General features: G+C 39.4%; 1 protein-coding gene across 1 annotated transcript; it reads left to right on the top strand.

Moving 5' to 3' along the window:
- The first annotated feature begins 219 nt into the window (after positions 1–219).
- rbms1b (RNA binding motif, single stranded interacting protein 1b) lies at positions 220–19,324 on the top strand. The gene is made up of 13 exons (XM_030757639.1): positions 220–504; positions 3,239–3,417; positions 6,634–6,692; positions 8,378–8,469; positions 12,079–12,236; positions 13,204–13,283; positions 13,873–13,988; positions 16,507–16,556; positions 16,672–16,759; positions 17,846–17,896; positions 18,399–18,509; positions 18,638–18,718; positions 18,800–19,324. Exons 1-13 carry the CDS (start codon positions 454–456, stop codon positions 18,869–18,871), a joined length of 1,188 nt encoding a protein of 395 aa, XP_030613499.1. The 5' UTR covers positions 220–453; the 3' UTR covers positions 18,872–19,324.
- Positions 19,325–20,301: the final 977 nt, after the last annotated feature.

Here is a 20,301-nt window from a genome sequence, read left to right as displayed (position 1 = left end):
TAACAAAAGCAGTGTAGATAGTCTTGCATACCCGAAAAAGGGTTAAATTATAAAAAAGTGAAATTAATTTAATATTCATTAAACAACAGATGTGAGAACTGAACTTAATTTTGGCAACCTTTCTTAAACGCCACCCCCTACATCAAAAAGCCTAAATGGTCTCTCCCACCGTAGCGGCGTCTGTCCTATGCAGCGCTGACTGCAAATCAATGAAGCCTGTATAGTCGTTGAGTAGAAAAGAAACGGGGCTGGGCGATTGAAGTTGGGACAATTTGCGGAGGTTTCTGTTGCCGGATAATCGACGACAACAAGGATATGTATACAGCGAATATGCGCAGAATCCAATTGTTTTGTCTTTTAGCGGAGTAAGGAGGATATCTATAAACCTGTAGTCTACTTCTACGTGGAGTTTGGTGCATTTCATAATAACTAACACCCACTGTCCAGTTGAGGATGATTTTTGCCAATACTGGAAACCCGATAAGGACTCCGCATCGCAAACAGGTAAATTAACAAATATTTACGAAAGACGAGAGTTAAGGCGTAAAGTTCACTCAGTGGAAGCGTTAGAATAAGTCCACTTGAAAAAAAAAAACGTACAGACCCAGTAAACCTAATGTGAGCTTGAAACTTATTTTTTTAATGTTTTTTTTTTTTTTTTTTAAAGCGGCAGTGTTCACTTTTGTGACGTAATCTCCAAATAGGCCACTTAGGCTATGAATAATGGGAATACCTGCTGCTCCTGGGCTGCGGTCCAGGTCCTGTAGTGGGGACAACATGAACTGGCCATCAACACCACTTTACATAAACTAAACTCAGCATAACAATTTCCAGACTGCATGTTTACATGGACCAGTCTGTATTTTGTTTGGTTTCTGTTTCATGACGCTCTCTGTCAGTGCGGTAAGCCATTATAGTTGCATAATCTATTCGGAGTGTATGCACCCTGAATGTAATTCGTCCACTGAGTTTACTTGCTGTAGGCTACTACTATGCTTCTCTATAGCATATAATTACACAGTGTGGATGCCTCATTGCCCACTGATGAATTCAAATTTTCCCAGTTACATAGATTTCGAAAACTCCCTTTGAGTCAAAGGTTTGAATAAGCATATTTACTTTGCGGTGCTCTTGCTGTTATCCTGTGGCTAGAGCTCCATGGGTGAGGCCTGTTACTGGAAACCCTGTGTATATTTCCGGCTAGGATATGACGGGCTCCGCTGGTCTGGAGCTGGCTGATAAGATGTCGTCCTCTCCCCCATCTCAGGCTCTCGCAGTCCTGCATCAGACAGTTGTCTGAAAGCCAATTTCACTTTCAGCCCCACAGAAAAGGGAGGTTACAGTCACCTGAATCCCAGACTTTGAAACATGAAGCTCTGGGCTTTGTGGCCGAAATCCTTTATTACTACCGCCTTGTCTTGTGTGTTGGTGTTTTAAACAGCCACTGAGGTGCAGGGCATGTCTCAGTTTCTTAATAAGATTCTGTTATTTGGTATGTTTTATGTATGTAGAGCTTGCAAAAGTTTTTCAAAGCTACCATCCAGCAGTGACTGTCAAAAGGTTTATAATGTTATAACTTTAACATAGAGATTTTGGTTGTTTTTTGTCATCTCCTTCCCTGAATGTTACAGTTGTTTTTGTTTTTGCTTTAAATACAACAAAGATATTTATATATTATGTACCCAGAGATACCAAAGATAGCATCAGCTTTGCTGGTTTTTTTTTTGTGTGTTTTTTGTTTTTTTTTCCAGGATATGATTCATTACTACTTAAGAGTCAGGCTTATGAGAGACTAAGATGATTCTTGCTTTTGGGTGGCACAGTGGAGCAGTGGTTAGGACTGTTGCATCACAGCAAGAGGGTTCCTGTTTTGAGCCTGCTGGCTGTGTGGAGTTTGTTTGTTCTCCCTGTGCCTCTCTGCAGGCTTCCTCCCAGAGTCCACAGATATGCTTGTTCAGTTAATTGGTGATCTTAATTCAGCTAGACTGTAAGTGAAACTATGTTGGCTTTGTGTCAGACTGATGACTAGTCCAGGGTGTAGCCAGCCATTGGCTTCAGTCCTCCCACGCCCATCCATAAGTGAATGAATGCTTTACTTGTCTTTTAAGTGACTAGGCTCTGTTAATAAAGAGATACAGGAGGTGCAGTACCTCCTGAAGACTGAACGTGGACGATACAGTACTTGGAGTTTTTGTTCTTGAAACCGTGTAAGGTCATTATTGTTTACATTTTTGGCCTGACAGTCTGTGACCTGTGTTCCCTGGTACATGTTATCAAAATTTTAGGCAATTAATGCCTTTAGCTTTCATCAGATGTTTCCCATTAATCCCTCACGATTAAAATTGTTGTGCAATCTCACCATGCTTCAAAGAGCAGGTGACTGGTGGGTGAGGATGTGGGAGACTGAGACGTTTGCCTTCAGTCAGTGGGAAAAGAGTAGGTCAGGCTTGTTTCACGGTGAAGGCATGTGAGGCAGGCAACCAGTTGGTCACAAGAGAAGATCCTCTAGGCTGAAGTCCAGATTTGGATTGCTCAATCCTGTCACCACTTCATGCTTGGGATGCCATCAGCTTCCTCTCAGCATGTGGTTCTTCAAAGAGGGGGGTTGGGGGAGGGGTTGGGGGTAATCACTGTCAGATAGTGAGGAGGGAGATAAATCCCCCAAGGCAAAAGTTCTGTCAGACTAGGACATCTGTGTCTTGTAAACACAAAGCTCAGAGTTGCTCAATCTTTGGAGTACTTTTACTTTTGCTTTTTGTATATTCCCAGCCTTCAGTTTAAGAGGCGCAGCAGCTATTATACACAACACTGAGACTTAGAAACGGGATGGCCCATTGGGAAATGACTGTCATACATACATATACTGAAGTTTGAAAATCATCCCTAAATAAATAAAGCAACCTGTAATTGAGAATGTTAAGGTTAAGAGGTTTAGAGCTACACCTGAGATGACTGCAAATAGCTTATTCGACACCTTGAGGCATTGTGATATTAGTGTAGCGCTGATGTCAAAGCTATAGGTGCCCGAGTGGGCTGATTGTGAAAGTATGACTGGGATTGCGCTGCGCTTATGAGTAACAGCTGTGTTGAAAAAAAAAAATACAATTAATAAATAATAAAGCTAAACAGGGTCCAGACAGATCAGTGTTTTCCCCTTGTATGTGACTATAGTAGCAATATATAAATGGATAATAAGCCTAGAATGGAGTCTAACCTACTGTTTCCCAACCTACTCCAGCCACCTGCCCTATTGTCACATCCCATGGCTCCACCCAGCCCCAGCACAAACAGCAGCACGAACAACAGCAGCAGCAGCAGCAGCACTGCCGGCTGGGAGCAACTCAGCAAAACAAACCTCTACATCCGAGGCCTGTCCCCTTCAACCACAGATCATGACCTGGTCAAGCTCTGTCAGCCGTGAGTATCACTGTGCTCCATTGTCCTTTATTATCTTTATTATCTTATTTTTTTCAAGTCTGATTTCAATTTACACTGTTATAACTCTTGACATACACTACTGTATACGGACTATCGGCATACATTAAAGTACGGGGTCAGCTACACATGATGTGTACAGGGGTTTTGTGGACATGGAAACCCATACCATGAAGCCCGTGTTGCACAGTTTTTGTGCTGATGTTAATGCCAGAGGAAGTTTGGAACTCTGCAGTTACTGAGTCAGCAGAGCGCTGATGACTTTTACACACTGTGCCCTCAGCATTCAGCAACCCCAGTCTGTAACGTCACATGGTCGGCCGCTTAACGGTTCCACTTAAAGTTGATTGTGGGATATCGAGAAGGAAAGAAATTTCACGGAATTTTTGCAGCAGTGCATCGAATGACCAATTCTTTCACAAACGTTTGTAAAGGCGGACTGAATGTCCAAGTGCTTGATTTTTATACACCTGTGTCAATGGGAGTGAAGACAGCTGAATTTAAAGATTAGGAGGTGTGACCCAAAACTTTTGTCCATATGAGAATGCAAACACATATAAATGTGCCATTTTACAAATAAATTGTGTGTCCAAAAATGAATGCATTTTAACAAATATTAACAGCAGTGTTGAAGGCTGCACTTGAATACAGAATGAATAAAATAACCACACATGAAAAGAGATGATTCAACTTGACAGCATACAGGGCACAAGAAGCAAAGATTTCATACATCATGTGTGTGAAATAAAGGTATGCACTGAGTTAATTCACAGCTCCCTTTCTGCGGTCATTGCTATATATATATATATATATATATATCAGTGACGTGCGGTGAGGGTCGTGACTGGTGAGGCACTGACGTCATCACATCAGATTTACAAACATATAGCTTATTCACCATTTGATTGGCAAAAGTTGTTTTGTTTAACATTAACATAGTCTGAAGCAAACCTTTTAGCTCCGGTGTTGGTCTTCCTTTAATTATTATCTTCTGCTTCGATTGAAAGTCCAGTTTAGAAAATTCTTTCAGTTGAGTTATGTAATCTTCCATGTTGAACATAAGGCCAAGCAACAGGAAAAACTAACTGGCCTTGCTAACTGTTTATGGTAGCTTGCCGCCGAGGAGTCGTAGAGTCCCTGGGATCACCAGCGCCCCCTACCATGAGGCACGAGAACTGCGTGCCTCACCTAGTGTCTCTTCGCAGCAGTTTCATGATCGCTCAACACAAGAATGCATTACACACATACAGTTGTTAATGAAAAAAACAACAAAAAAAACTGTGCATTATATACACCAGCTAAAATATAGAAATTTAGTTCATATAGTAAAAGTGTTAGAACATTTTAATTGCCACATGCAAAGGGAAAGTAATCCGGTCTCACTGCATAGCATGCCAGCACAGTTAGTAGTCATTGGCAATGACTATACTGAGCCGCACCACGGATTGCGCAATCCGTGGTGCGGCTCGCCGGGCTGGTGCCTCACCGTTCGTCTCTTAGTATTTGACCGGCAAATGCAAAAATTCAGCGATTTTGAAAAAACTAATCTAAAAATGGTGTAGTTAAATGGAAAAGAACTTTAAAATAAAAATCACTGAATGAATATAACCATTTAATTTATTTTTTAATTTTATATTTCCACGATGACAGGTGAGGCCGTGCCTCACCTGCCTCCCCTGACTGCACGTCACTGATATATATATATATATATATATATATATATAGACACACACCAAGGAGACAGATCACAGGAACTTCAGAAATTTCATTTCCTTTTTTTTTTTCTGAGGCCCCTATCTTGAAAATATGGCACTGAATAAGAAGGAAAAATGTGCAGTTCAATTGTATGCAGATGCATTTAGTTAACTTTCAAGTTTTTAGTTAAATATTTTTTTTAGTTTTGAATCATTTGAGGATGCGGTTGCAATCATATTTATTTGTTATGATGTATATAGGTGTATCACAGATCTCGTGAAACGTGCTGCTGTACCACTTCCTCTGTAAATATAGGAACAAACAAGACTTGACTTGTGCATTCTGAATACTTCACTAGATCAAAATGAAGGGTCTTAATGTTGTGTTAAGTAGTTATGTGTTAGGTTTTGATGGTACTGTAAGAGAAGTAGCATGATCTGTAGTTGCATGATTTAAAGATTAAAGTTCAGAAGAAAAAAGGGTCATAAGTTCGTGCTCTTTCACCCAGTTTAGCATCTGTAGCTAATATCTCATCCTAGCTTACTTCAGATTACATTGTGGATAGTATTAAATATATAAACTCTTCAGATTGGACACTACTGTGCAAATTAAAAATGAAATAATTATGTTGCAAATAAATAAATTACATTATAAAGAACTTTTCACCCAAACCAAAGTTAACCAGTTGTGTGGGCAGTTCTGGAGATTTTCTATTTTCCATTTTGGTCAGAAATTTGGTTTCTAAACCCGTTCTAATTTGAAGATGACTGAAACGTGTACCTAAAAAAGGACTTTTTAACCACTATAGAGGTCATATTTGTGACAAAACTATTTGAGGTTCTGTCTTTCAAGAATTTACGCTAAAGTAACATGGTCACTTTAAGGGGTGTTGAGGTTTGAGGGTTGAAAAGACAGTCAACAATATTCTTTCCTCCATTTGGTAAACATAAGATGACATGGGAAATACTGTTATGAAAGAGGGTTACCTGCACAAGTGGAGTTGTGGTCTGCATGCATACTGTGACAGTTCTGTTGAAATGAAGGCTACAACATGAACAAGGCCAGAGGTTTGACTGACATAAACTTTGTGTTTTGCGAGGCACGGGTTTGCCAGTACTTTACAAAAATCTGTTAGTGAAAAAATCTTCCGGGAAGACAATTTTAAGTTATATATAGTTCACAAGTATGCCGAAATATAAAATGGAAACAGTCAATGACACAGTTGCTTTAGCAGTGACCCTTTTTGTATGAGACGAAAGCACAAAACTGTTAAGTTTGTTACAGTGGTTTAGTTTGGTCTACGGTAAAGGGACTGTTTGAGATTAGCGATTACTTGTTTGCAGCACGGTGGGGTTTTCAGCACCACATGGAAACCACTTCCTGTTTCTCATATTTTTACAGTGATGTCATGGATTGTTGCTCAACCCTCTCTCAGTTTTCTAGCTGGCTGCGTCTGGTGCATAAACCTGCTAACAATGCCTCGCCTTTCTGCTCCTCCCTTAGGTATGGCAAAATTGTATCAACAAAAGCCATCCTGGACAAGACTACAAATAAGTGCAAAGGTGTGTCATGTTTTTTTTCCTCCTTCTTCTTTTTGTCTTTCAAGCACTGCCCTCTTTTTTTCTTCATTCAGATTAAACAGGAGACTGACACGCAAGATACTCAGCACCTACACATTCCTAAAATTCCAAAAGAAAAAACCTGCGTCATCAAGGGTGTAAATTCTGTTAAAACACCAAGCCATTCAGGAGCCATGTCATTTCAGATCAACAAGGCAATTCAGGAAACAGGCAGTCAGGCTGCTTAAAGCTGCTTCTCAGCTCGTGTTGTTTTAAGCAGCAGGTCTCGTCTGTTTGCTTGTTTGTCGTTGTTGTGCACGGTGCCTGGGAAGAAGCAGCCAGCTCTTCCTCTTCTTGCTGAGTGACATTGTTGGTCTTAGTCCAGTTCTAGTAGATTGCCCACCTGACTAAAGCGGGACTTGCTGAATCTCTCTAGGGGTAATGGGATTAAGAGATTGCTTTGTCACTCTCTACTGGATTATACAGATGCCAGTAAATCAAAGCCCCTCAGTGAAATGGGAAACTATTAAAGACCTTGCAAGGCTCTGACTGAATTTTAAATAGAACAGGCTTTTGCAATGACCTTATTTATCTTGAGTTTAAAAGATAAACCAAATTTGTTTCACTGTTCTAGCTGTTTTTAAGAACTGTCAGACAAGATTCACATAAAAGAGTGTGACCCATTTCTTAGCTGAAAGTGCTCTGACATATTCATCCTGACTCATTTTAAATGTGTTACATATATCAAGTGCAGTAGAAGCTACACCCTGTTTGTACCCCCCATTACAAAGAGCTGACCTGACCCACTGGTATCTGCACCCTCAGCACTTTTTCCCCCTACTTACACACACACACACACACACACACACACAAATCAATCATATTTATATAAATAGAATTATATTGTATAAAACACACGGAAAGAGAAAAATAGACTTTTTTAGTAGTGCAGTAAACGCACCTTAAATCGCAGTAGGTCAGCCTGCACAGTGATTCTATCATTAGCTGTGCCGGGTATCACCAGTCCTTCTAGAAACAAGTCTCAACAGTTGACATCGATTTTTGAAATGTTAGAGTAGCTATTTGGGCTATTTTGATGACCCTATCTGAACGAATGAGGAGAGAGAACCATAGCTTTAATTTCAGTGGTTACTGGGGCATAAAAACTGCAAGCCCTCCATTTATATCCAGCACAAACCACAGAAAAAATTTGGAGACTTTGCAACTAAAGCAGGTTTCAAAAAGCTTAAAGTTAAACTTTGAGCTTTTTGAGTTAAACTTCCAACTTTGCATGTGCATAATTTCGCAGCATTGCTGCTTCATTAACAGCTCAATCCAGAGTGCCAACCTGATTAGAGTCTCTGCTTATATCCCATGAGAGCACTAAATAAATTCTATGTTAATTCACCTTATGGATAGCATAATTAAAATAAAAGTTTAAACTAAGTGAACTTTCCCACGTATTTACTACGATATTAAATTAGGAGATATGTCACATAGCTGAAACTGCCATGAGCTGTGTGCATGCAGCAGTACAACAACATGACTGACTAATATGCTTTCCTGTTCAGCTACTGAGTGGCGCAGAGTTCCTCCTATAGGTTTTTATTCAGGATTTGTTGAGAGCCGTGTCTCCTTCTTATATAATGTATTTGGTATTGTCTTAATTCTGTGTTTCATCTCCTCAGGATATGGCTTTGTGGACTTCGACAGCCCTGCTGCAGCTCAGAAAGCTGTGGCTGCCCTGAAGACAGCTGGTGTCCAAGCTCAGATGGCCAAGGTAAGGATTCATTACAGACTAATCCTGATATCACATCAATACAGGTCATTCAGTTACACTCTTTGTCCTCCTTAAGGCTATTTGATGAACTTAAAACTAATCCTTGAGGTATTAAATGGCAGGCTTGCAAGATATATGCTCCACAATCATTGATCTTTAGTGTGCTCCATGACTCTGTGATCACTGAGTTGAGTCGTGCAGGAAATGTGTGCTGACAACAGTGTCTATTTGTGTAATTACTGTATGTCTGACAAAGGTAACCCATGCACCAGTTTGTTGCAGCTGACAGATCTCTGCATGTGAATTATAGAAGTGCTTACAGGGTGATGCTTTGTAAACAGAACGAGTGAAATAATTAGAAACAAAACTTTACACTAACACAGACTGAGTATGTACTCTACTGGATTGCAGTTATACTATTTGCAGTTATTTTTAATGAACACAATGCTAGATTAATGTGTAGCAGGTATTTGTGGCTTGTGTGCCTTAAACTTGATTTCGGAGTCGATGCTCAGTGAACTGTGAGGTCACAGTTACTACTTTCTTTAATAGCGAGTACCTGACTGCATTTAAAAGGTCTCTACTGAGACACGCAGCTTTCTGAACTGGTGCTCAATCATTCTCGCTTTCTTTATTAGTCTTCTTCACTTGTGTTGTCTTATCATTTTCCATTTTGATTCTTGCTTGTGCAAAGTCACCTGGACTCTGGCTGCATTTGTTATCATCACGTAGTAATTCTCTCCTCTTGTGTCAAAGTGCATTTGGTAATATGCTCATGCGCTCATACATGGGTTATGATGAATACAGAGCAATCCAAACAACTTCATCTTAGTATTGGTGTCTTATTTCTATATGAACATGGAAAAAATCTGAAAGTTTGAGGATTTAGACATTAAAAATAAACAAAACATTATGACATGTTTGCTGGGACTGATTATTCCTTGATTAATATTCCTTCTGTTGAAGCTTGCAGTCAGTTGATGCTCAGCTGGAGTTGATCTACTCATCAGAAGCTTGGTCAAGTAGATCAGGTTGCAGTCATTGCTAAGCTGTTATAAATATGGTTTATTACAGTATTTTGCTTAGAACGTTATTTGTTAAGCAGCGTTGTGATTACTGGGAAACATGACATCAGGACAAAATGACTCAAGTTCTTATTCTGTGTCAAAGGGCTTGACTGAAAGTTTCGGAGGTGCATGAAACTCCAGTGCACTTTGGAGAAACAGTATCAGTTGTACTAAAATCACAGTGACACAAACCAGAAGTTACTACATCATTACAAGATCAATACATAAAGCTTTGTTCACTGGGCAAAAGTAAATCCACTTCATCACAGATGCATAATTAGCAAAATAAAAAGTAAAAGATTCCAGTCACCAAAAGAAGGCTCTGTGGTAATGGCCTCAGAGGATAAGTGCTGATCACTAAAATGCTTCTTTTTTTTTTTACAAAAAAAAGGGAAAGGCCAAATGCTTGGGCAGAGCTAAGACATACCAAAAATTAAAATGTATTTGTGAATCCAAGTTAGAGATTTATGGAAGTAAATGAGGAGTTTATGTAAAGAGACACAGTGTCTCAAATCCATTGTGACACATTGTTTTGGCAGCGTCCAAGAAGTTATACTGCAGCAGGACAGCATGCCAAGACATAGTCAACCCTTTGCATGAACTAAGGCCAAGTAGTCCAAGGAGAACTTTGCTCCACAGTAATGTGACCTTAACCCATCTGATCATTTATGGGGACACTTAAAGACTGAGAAATCCAAGCTTTCCTGATGTCATAGAAATGTTTTAAAACCATACAGGGATGACATAGATCATCAGGCTTTGTGGCGTGCATGCTATCATTAAAACCAGTAGGGTTCATACCAAATACTAAGATAAAATTTAAAAGTTTCAAAATCTATGACACCAGATGTCATTAAACAAATGTTAAATGTGTTAATTATGTCACAGTTTGATTTGTGGGTGTGGGTGTGGGTGTGTGTGTGTGTGTGTGTGAGCAAGAGAAAAAGAGAGAGAAAAAGAAAGAGAGAGAGAGATTATTTTATGTACATCCAACATGTCGATGTGTTTCAGTAGCATGTCTGTCTTCAGGGAATCTTTACTAAATGTAGCATCTCCCAGTATAGGACAGTGGATTGCCTGAAAAGCACTGAGCAAGTGTCATTTCCACCTGTGGGGTTCAGTGGGGCTTCTTGTGATGTTGTACTGCAGCCAATATGCTTTTTAATTAGAATAGAGCAGCTTTAAAGGGCGTGCTTGGGTTTAATGTTGTTTAGAAAGGTAAAGGCCATTATAAAGTGTTGCATTTTAAGCTGTGTTCTTACTATTTCAGCATCTTATTTGGGTTTAATTGTCTTTTACTTTGAGCTGGTCCTTTTCCTGTATTTTTTTTCTCATTATTATTTTGAAGACAGGTGATGGGAAGTGCCAAATTAAGGATATGTTTTATTTTTCTCTCCTGTTACTCAAGTGTTTGGATACTTCATTATGTGTATACCATTGTCATTTACATTTGGATCATTGAGGCAATACTGAATTCATATTGAAGTAGAGGACGTGGTGTGGCTGACGTGCTGGATCTATAAAATGTAATGATTCACCTAACTCTCAACTCCTATTGCGTAAGCCACAAGTAACAGTAAGTACTAGGTCAAAATTCCCTGTGAATAAAGTTACAATAAGTCAACAACCATGAAAAAGTAAACTTATTCATTTATAGGTGTCTACATTGCTCGGACATGCTAGATTCTGCCGGCAAAGATATAAAAGGTTAAGCAGAACCTGTGTGAACTATAGCTTCACTTCCTTGTTCTTAGCTGAAATGAGTGCAGTTCAGCGTGGTCTTCTGCTGCTGCTGTGTGTTCAGAGATGCTCTTCTGCATACGCTGATTGTAATAAATGGTTATCTGAGTTGCTCTTGCCATCGACAAGACATTTTTGCCCAGAGAACTGCTGCTCACTGGATAGTTTCTTTTTCAGACTTTTTTCTGTGAACCCTAGAGATGGTTGTGTGGGAAATCCCAATAGATCAGCAGTTTATTAAATACTCAGACCAGCCCATCAGGCACCAACAACCATTCCATTTTGAGGGTTAAATCCTCAGGTTGAACATATTGCTATTGTTTTGCATTGCCCAAGCTGCAGCGAATTTATTGTCATTCCGTTTTCTCTTATTGTTGCTGCCTATGATGAACACAACACAGATGCCTATGGTGAGAGGCCACTCCCCAGGGATTCATTGCCATGTCTTGCATTTCCTCTGATACTCTTAAAATATATCAAGAAACCAGCTGTGAGCCTTAAGCCACCATGAGCTGCATTTAAAATCTTCTTATCGTTGCTCATAGCGACTCCTTATTACCTAAAACTCCCAAAAGAGACACAGATAAAGAAACAGCAGGAAGCATGCACAGGATAAACCCATTACTGAGGATAAATAATACGGAATTTGGAAGGAAATGACTTTTTTCCGCTTCCACTATGAATTACTAAAGTCAGTGTGTATGTGATACTACAAGGAACATTCCTCTGTTTGCCAGGTGTGTTTAAGGCATTTCCAGTATTTAATTACATGTTTTCATTTGTGTTTTTTTTAACCATACAGCAACAAGAACAAGACCCAACAAACTTGTACATCTCCAACTTGCCTTTGTCTGTGGATGAGCAGGAACTGGAGAACATGTTAAAGCATTTTGGCCAAGTCATATCCACACGCATCTTGAGGGACTCAAATGGAGTCAGCAGAGGAGTGGGCTTTGCAAGGTTGGATTTTGTATATATGAACCTGAAACTGTATCGAGAGTGTTTTTTCTGGTGCAAAATGCAGAATTGTCATGTATGTATGTAAAATACACACTGGTATCACTAAAGCACGTAAACGTTAGGCATCTGAAATGATTGATAGCTTTTCTGGCCTCTACCTAGCATTGTATATTGTTTGTTAAAAAATATGTTGGATTGGTTCCCGGCCAAAAGAGGCATCTTATAACTATAAACAGGAAGAGCCTACTTTTGTCCACTAAAACAAAAGTGTTGCCATGGCCAGGAATAGACACAAGTGGCACTGTCCTTTCCACAAACACAAACACAGGCAAGAAAATCAACAGGAAAATGTGAAATTAATTTAAATCCAATACCACAGGCCTAGTCAAAGCTACTGCTCTACTTCAATTACCAATCAAAAAGTACAAATAAATGTAAATAACACTTTTGAAATGGGTCAAAAAAATAAAATGATGATTCTCATTGTTTTTGTGCCCTTTGACGCAGATTTTTTAAAATTCTTAAAATAATACCTAAAGACATATATTGAGGATGTTGCCAATTGCCAGCTGTTCATGGACAAATGGAAACGCCTTTAAAAATAGTTTCACAATGACTGGTTGGTTTAATTGCAGTAGTAATGCTCACTTCCGCCAGTCCTACTTGCATAACCTGACATTTAACTAAAATACCTGACAATCAAAGCCATAATCACAATTGGCAAAACAAAAATATCATAGCTCATCATGGGGATCTTCTTGTGCATGTCCAATACTGTACAAGTTGGTTCTACAATAGATGTACGCTGTGAACTTGCAGATAAAAATCTTTTATGACAAACCACCGCTTCCACTGCCTGATAAAGAAGCCCTTTTAGGAAAGCACCCAACGCCTTGTTGCTGTAAATGTCACTTCTGTTGTTTTTCACTTTTTTTTTTCTTTTTTTTCTTTTTTTTTTTTGCTTCAGGATGGAGTCAACAGAAAAATGTGATGCAGTCATTTCCCACTTCAATGGAAAGTTTATTAAGACACCTGCAGGTGTACCAGGTAAGAGCATACTATATAACCATCCTATATTTGCTGGTATACATTACAGAAATAATAAAATTAAAGTTTCACTGTGACTTGTTGATTTTTAGATACAGTGGTATGAAAAAAAAAAAGATGTGGAAGACAATACAATCTGTCTATTATAGTTAGTCTGCGTAAGAATGGGTGGAGTTGTATGGGCAGGATGCAGTGGCTGGCTCAGTGATTCATTCTTTCAACTGGAGTCAGTGAGTCTGCTGGTAAAGCGCTCATATACACTGAGCCTTAAGAGGCAGAGCATAGACAAAGAAAACAGGAGAACTGCTCTGTGTGGCTTTCACTCCCTCTCTAAGCTTTTTAATTGGATTATTAGACTGAAATAGTCTCTGCTGGCCTTGCTTCGTTCAGGAAGGGGAGGGGATTAAAGCACCACGGCTGCCAAATTAGATGTCTGTGTTCCCAGGGTGGCTAGTAAATGTGTACTCCTAGGAGTGACTGACTACACAGAAAATGATGAACAATGAGTCTGTGTAATAGTGTGTGTTAAACACAAACCTCATATTTTATTCTCTTGCTATTCCTGTTTTTTATTTATTTATTTATTTAGCACCAACTGAACCTTTACTCTGCAAGTTTGCTGATGGTGGACAGAAAAAGAGACAAAGCCAGAATAAATTTGGCCAGAATGGTCGACACTGGGCAAGGGATGGTGACTCCAGACTGGTAAGTGGTTGGAGTAAGAGTCTGAGCAACCATTGCATGGACAGCTAGGGTTGCAGCTCAAAAAAATAAGACTAAAACTGTCTTACATGGCATAAGAATATATCTAAACAACACATTGTTCATTATTTCTGCCTTAATGATGCCATAATGATATTGGTAAGCCTGGTAATTTACACATTCGCACAGTCTGCAGTTTCCTGGCTTTAGCTGCTGCCACTCATTATATTTTGTTTTTCTTGTTGAAATTATGCGGCTCAGACCTGTCTGTGTTTTTGATGTGGTGCCCATCAGTGCACTGATAACTAGGTTTGGAAAACCTGGGTTAAGTTACAGAGTTGGCACTGAGTCACATTTTGCAATGTTGTGCTCAGCTTATTCATAAAAAGCCACTTTTGGCTGCTCCCTTATTCATAAGGGGTCATCACAGCAGTGGAGCTCCGCATGTTTGATTTGGCAGATTAATTTTTTTATTATTATTTATTTATTTTTATGCCAGATGCCCTTCCTGATGCAACCCTAAAGGGAATTGTCACCTCACAGGATCAAACCTGGAGTCTTTTAATTGTTAGGCAAATGTGTAAACCTCTAAACTATGGAGCCACTTGAACAAGTAGTTTGTTGTGACTGTGTTAGCCCTGCAACAGATTGGCACAGATAGGCTCCAGCCCCCACCCCCCACCCCCAAACCCTGAATTGGATAAGCAGAAGTGAATGGTGTGATGATCTTTGACAGTGTTTCAGTCAAACTGTGTGATGCTTTTGGCAGAACTGGCAGAGGATAAACACCTGTAGAGAGTAATCTCAATGATACTGTTCTCTGGGGGAAAGATAAAGAGTAGTATCCTCAGTCAATACCCCAGGTGAACTGGCAGGTGCAATACCTCAATGGATCATCATTACAGGTTCAATTACTTCAGGTTCAGTACTATTATCATGTAGTTCTTTCAGACAAAGCTGCTCCAATGTAATAAAGACTCTTTTGAATGAGGGAGTCTTTATTATATTGCTTTGAAAGCAGGCAAATGCTGGGGCAGCTGGTATTTTGTTATTCAGAAAAAGAAAGCGTGGTTGTGTCTTATTTTAGAGCTGCAAGCAAGTTAAAAATGCATATAGTAGGCCAGAAGATGGTTTTCCTCAATCATTCTCACAGATACTAATAATAAATACGACCACACTGCATGCTGATACATGGTAAACTTGTTTGCTCTGTCATTGCCCCTTTGCACATTCACGGAATGTGCCAATTGAGCATTAGCAGCCCTTCAAGTGGAACATATTTATATATTACATTATAAAAATAGTCAGATTCTGTGGGTTGGCTACAAGGAAATGCTAATATACAAGCATGCTAGTTCTGTCATTCAAGCTCAGGGCTTCTTGGTGAATGTGCAGAAAAGCTTTGTGGCTCTGAGAGAGCGGTTGGTTTCTCAAATGGAATTATTGGTAAGTTTTGTCACCAGCTAGGCATGCAGAGTGGCCATGTTTAAGTACTGCCTTTCTCATTAACTGCTGAGACAAGCACTGACCGACCCAACCATTGTTACAGCTACTGGGAATACTGGCCCCATTTCTTGTAGCTCCAGCTTTGGGGCATATTTCTACTGTGTCTACTGTGGGCACTGTTAATGTACATAGAATGTCCTGTGAGTCTGCATTTGGTCGGGGCTATAGCAATGCCATAAGTTTTCTTAAAAGAGCGATTTCTGTGCTGTTGGACACCACTGAAGTCATTTGTTTTATCACCTGGGTGTAACAGTCTCATCAGTAGATTATCCTGTCCTTGTTCCAGGGCCCACCCTTAACTTGTGTTGGAGGCCTGACTCTAGTTTTAGTTCCTGTTCTGCAGGGCATGAATAAATGTGTCATAAATTGTGTTTCTACCAAGTGAATTAACTAAAAGGGAATTATAAGTAATAACTGCAACTTCTGTTCCCAAAAAAAAAGAGGAACAAGGCACCACACCATTGGTGACTTATTTCTTAGCTGCATAGCTGTTTGTCTGCGAAATAAAGCCATCTAATAACTAGTTTGTAAAGGTTGGACCACGCAATCATCTCAGGTTGTCGGCTTTAAAGCCTAGGATATAAATGGCAAATGATGGTTTGATACTCCATACAATATGTGTTGTTCCTGGCCTTCAAGGAATAAAACTTATAGATATAAACATTTTGAGTGGCATTATTCGTTTATAGCATCTGTTGTTCAAGGACTGATATTACATTTCCAATATACAATAATACTTTCTGGCAAGCTCCAGCTCTTTACACACTGTCAGCTGAAGAGATGTGTTTGGTTACTCAGTACAAACACTGTAGCACAGTGTTTGTTCTTATATGTTCTTATATGCTCCCTTTTTTTTTTTTCTCAATTTTTATTACATTAAAAATACTGAAAGATGAACATTGTCACTTTTCAGACCCAGGGGTATAAAGAGTCACAGCATAGATGATGATTTGTGTGTTATTTAAAGTTGCAGGCTTCAGCTGAGTTGCTAAACTTGTGTGTTCTTTCCCCTCAGGCTGGAATGACACTCACATATGATCCCAGTGCAGCTGCTATGCAAAATGGGTAAACTAGATTAACATGTATATTGCACTTTTGTTGTTTCAGTATATTTTATTGCATCTAATATCCAATACATTTTTTATTTTATAAAAAAATATTCTCAATTCTGGATTTGCAGATTTTTTCCACCACCATACAGTATTCCAAACAGGATGATTACTCAAACTTCCATGTCTCCTTATATGTCTCCACTTTCAACATATCAGGTTTGAATTTTTTTTTTCTATAAATATGCACTTTTGAAACATACACACTTATTTTTTTTTACACACTATATTGCCGAAAGTATTCACTCACCCATCCAAATCATTGAATTCAGGTGTTCCAGTCACTTCCATGGCCACAGGTGTATACAATAATGCACCTAGGCATGCATACTGCTTCTATAAACATTGGTGAAAGAATGGGTCACTCTCAGAAACTCAGTGAATTCCAGCGTGGTTCCGTGATAGTCCAGTTGTGAAATTTTCTCACTATTATATATTCCAAAGTCAACTATTGTGTTATAGTGGTGTTATAACAAAGTGGAAGCGATTGGGAATGACAGCAGTTCAGCTACAAAGTGGTAGGCCATGTAAAATCACAGAGCGGGGTCAGCGAATTCTGAAGCTCACAGTGCGCAGAGGTTGCCAAATTTCTGCCGAGTCATTCACTACAGACCTCCAAACTTCATGTGGCCTTCGGATTAGGTTAAGAACAGTGCATAGAGAGCTTCATGGAATGGGTTTCCATGGCTGAGCAGCTGCATCCAAGCCTTACATCACCAAACTCAATGTAAAGCTTCGGATGCAGTGGTGTAAAGCACGCCGCCACTTGACTCTAGAGAAGTGGAGTCATGTTCTCTAGAGTGACAAATCACGCTTCTTCTGGCATTCTGATGGATGAGCCTGGGTCTGGCAGTTGCCAGGGAACAGTACTTGTCTGGCTGCATTGTGCCAAGTGTAAAGTTGGGAGGGGGTCATCCAACATACTGAACCCTATGGATTAAGAATGGGATGTCACTCAGGTTCATATGGGTGTGAATACTTTTGGCAATGTAGTGTTTATGTATAAAATGCATGAACATTTTAAAAGAAACATTTCATTCAGTTGCATGTATGTTTATAAACCATGTGTCTTTGAGATTCAGAAACTGTTCCTGTGGGGTTTGGGAGATGTAGGTCAAGTATGTGACAAAGGCCAGTATGGTCTTTTATGCTTGCTGCTGTGCCAATCACAGTAGAATGTGATCTCTGGAAATAGCATTTGCTCTGAGCCAGACTGTTTACAGAGTGTGTTTGTTAATGTTCCAGATGCAGAACCCATCCTGGATGCCTCATCAATCCTACATCATGCAGCACCCAGTAAGAACAAGAGTTCTGTGTTTCCTTCATCACAGTTCTCTTTTAGTCATCAAATATGTCTGTAGTTTAGTGTAAACAAATTGACACCATATGGTAAAGTAGTTGTGACACTGATTTTTGAGGATTGAGTACTAAAATATTTATGTAGTGATGTATAAACAGCTGTTTTAGATGCACTATATGAAGCTGTGTATTCAACAACAGATACTAAATATTTTATAACGCATTTAAATTGATGGGAGAGTTCTTTCTTGGTTTGAAAATGAGCCAGTAAAGACAAGAAAATACTGCCTGATGTGTCAAGCCAGTCAAGATGCTTACAGACAACTTTCTCAGCTTTCACGTTCTGCTGCAGCATGAGATTATTCACTTTCTCTTTGCCTAAAAGACAACCCCAGATGTCATGCATGCTTGACATGGCATTCTGTCATCTTCCTTCAATGTGTTATTGAGTATTTTTGCTTTGCAGAAATGTCTTCACCTGCTCACACTGTCATTACAGGGTACAGTGCTATCGCCCTCTATCGACCCATCTCTGTCACTGCAGCCTCCTTCCATGATGGCCCCTCTCGCTCAGCAGATGAGTCACCTCTCCTTGGGTAGCGCTGGAACGGTGAGAGAACCTTCCATGGAATCAGATTAGTTGATTCATTATACTTGTGTGAGGAAAAATGTATTAAGATATGTTTATTTAGGTCTATGAATAAGCTCTCTGTGTCTCAATTTCCATTTTTCTTGCAGTTTATGGCTCCCAACACAGCCATGCAAGGAGCATATATCCCACAGTATGCACATCTGCAGACAGCCACTGTTCCTGTGGAAGTATGTGCAGTAACAAAATTACAGCTTCACTTTTAGCAAAATATTTTGACAAGTAATTTGAGTTATTACTTTCTTTTCCAGGAAAACAGTGCACAGTCACAGGTGGACTCATCTAGCAATCATTCCCCCTATTCCTACCAACAAACCAAGTAGTGCTGAGGTAACCTTTGGACAACAGCCGAAACAATCATGTCTACAATTGTAGCGGACGCTAAGGATCTTTCACTGTTTTGCTCTGCAAATGTTTAAGTGACACTGTTTTGGGTATCATTTTCAGAGTTCATCAAATGAGTTGAATTTTATTTAAAGAAGTTTTATTTTCATACTAGAATGTTTATTTTTTACTCGGGATTGCCACAGGACACAAGAAGGAATCATGTGACTAGCCGTGCAAGTATGTTTTCTGTTAGCTTTTTTTTTCCGGAAGTTTTTTTTTTTTTTAGCCAAACATTTGAAAATGACATTTTTGTGCTTGCTGTGTGAGTGTTGATATGGTGAAGTGTTTAGTGTTGTTTTTACTCAATCTTGCTATCTGAAAATCTGCCTTAATAGTTTTGATACAGCCACCACAGAGCGGCAATAAACCAGGAAAAAAAAAAAAAAAAATGATGAGTGCTCCCACCTATGGTAGGTCTTTTTTTTAATGGAATATGTGTTTTGGCTCCCTTCCTCCAAAAACTACTGGAGCAGCAGAAGAAATTTTCCAAAGATTATTTTATTGGATGGAATATTTATTTAGAAAAAAAGACCGTACATTTGTGTGGATGTTCAAATGTGTTTTGTAGAATAGCGGAAATTAAACTTTGTGGGGCGGGGGGGGGGGGGGGGGGGGGGGGGGGGGGCTGAGACAAGAGACAATGTATTTTGTTTGTTGGCTGTGCTTTCACTTTTTGGGGGGTATTGTTAATTGTTTTTTTTGGTGGGCTATGTATTTTTCACTTTTCTTTGGAAAACGGGAAACATGGACATATGATTGTGGGGGGAAAAAAAAATGTAATCAAAGCCTTACAATAGAACTTGGCCAAAAATTCCCGAGAGTTAAAGGGTAAAAATGAGATAAATGTGTGTATTTTATTGCACCTCACTCTTTGATAGGAAACAATCAAACTTGGCACTTTCACTTGTAGTTTGCGTCACCAAAGATTGTGAGGAAATACTGTCGTTTGTCTCTTTAACGGGGGGACAGGTGACCCTGCAAAATAGAGTGCAGTTATACAGTGTGCCTTTTTGTGTACATTTACATTTAGTTTAATACAGACATGCACACAAGCATGAAGGAAGACTCCCAACAAGTGCCACAGATGACTTCCAGGAAAAGTGGGATAATGCAACACTATAGTAAACATTTGTTTTAAAGGAAAAAAAAAACTGATAGGAGAATGCTACAACTGCAATCTGATATAAAATAGGACTTTTAAAAATAAGTTGCAAATTTTTTTGAAAATAGTTGATTGAAGCATTTTAACTGTCCTGTAGTAAGCCTGTGATTCGACCTGGTTGTCAGTCAGAGCAGTTATCTACCTCAGAGTTTTCTTTCTCCTCTGTATTAGGTCGGGTTAGCAGGTCCAGCCCGTCCTTCCAGA

This window comes from Archocentrus centrarchus, chromosome 21 (assembly GCF_007364275.1).
Source record: "Archocentrus centrarchus isolate MPI-CPG fArcCen1 chromosome 21, fArcCen1, whole genome shotgun sequence".
Taxonomy (NCBI): Eukaryota; Metazoa; Chordata; class Actinopteri; order Cichliformes; family Cichlidae; genus Archocentrus; species Archocentrus centrarchus.
This window is presented reverse-complemented; position numbering and strand designations above follow the sequence as displayed.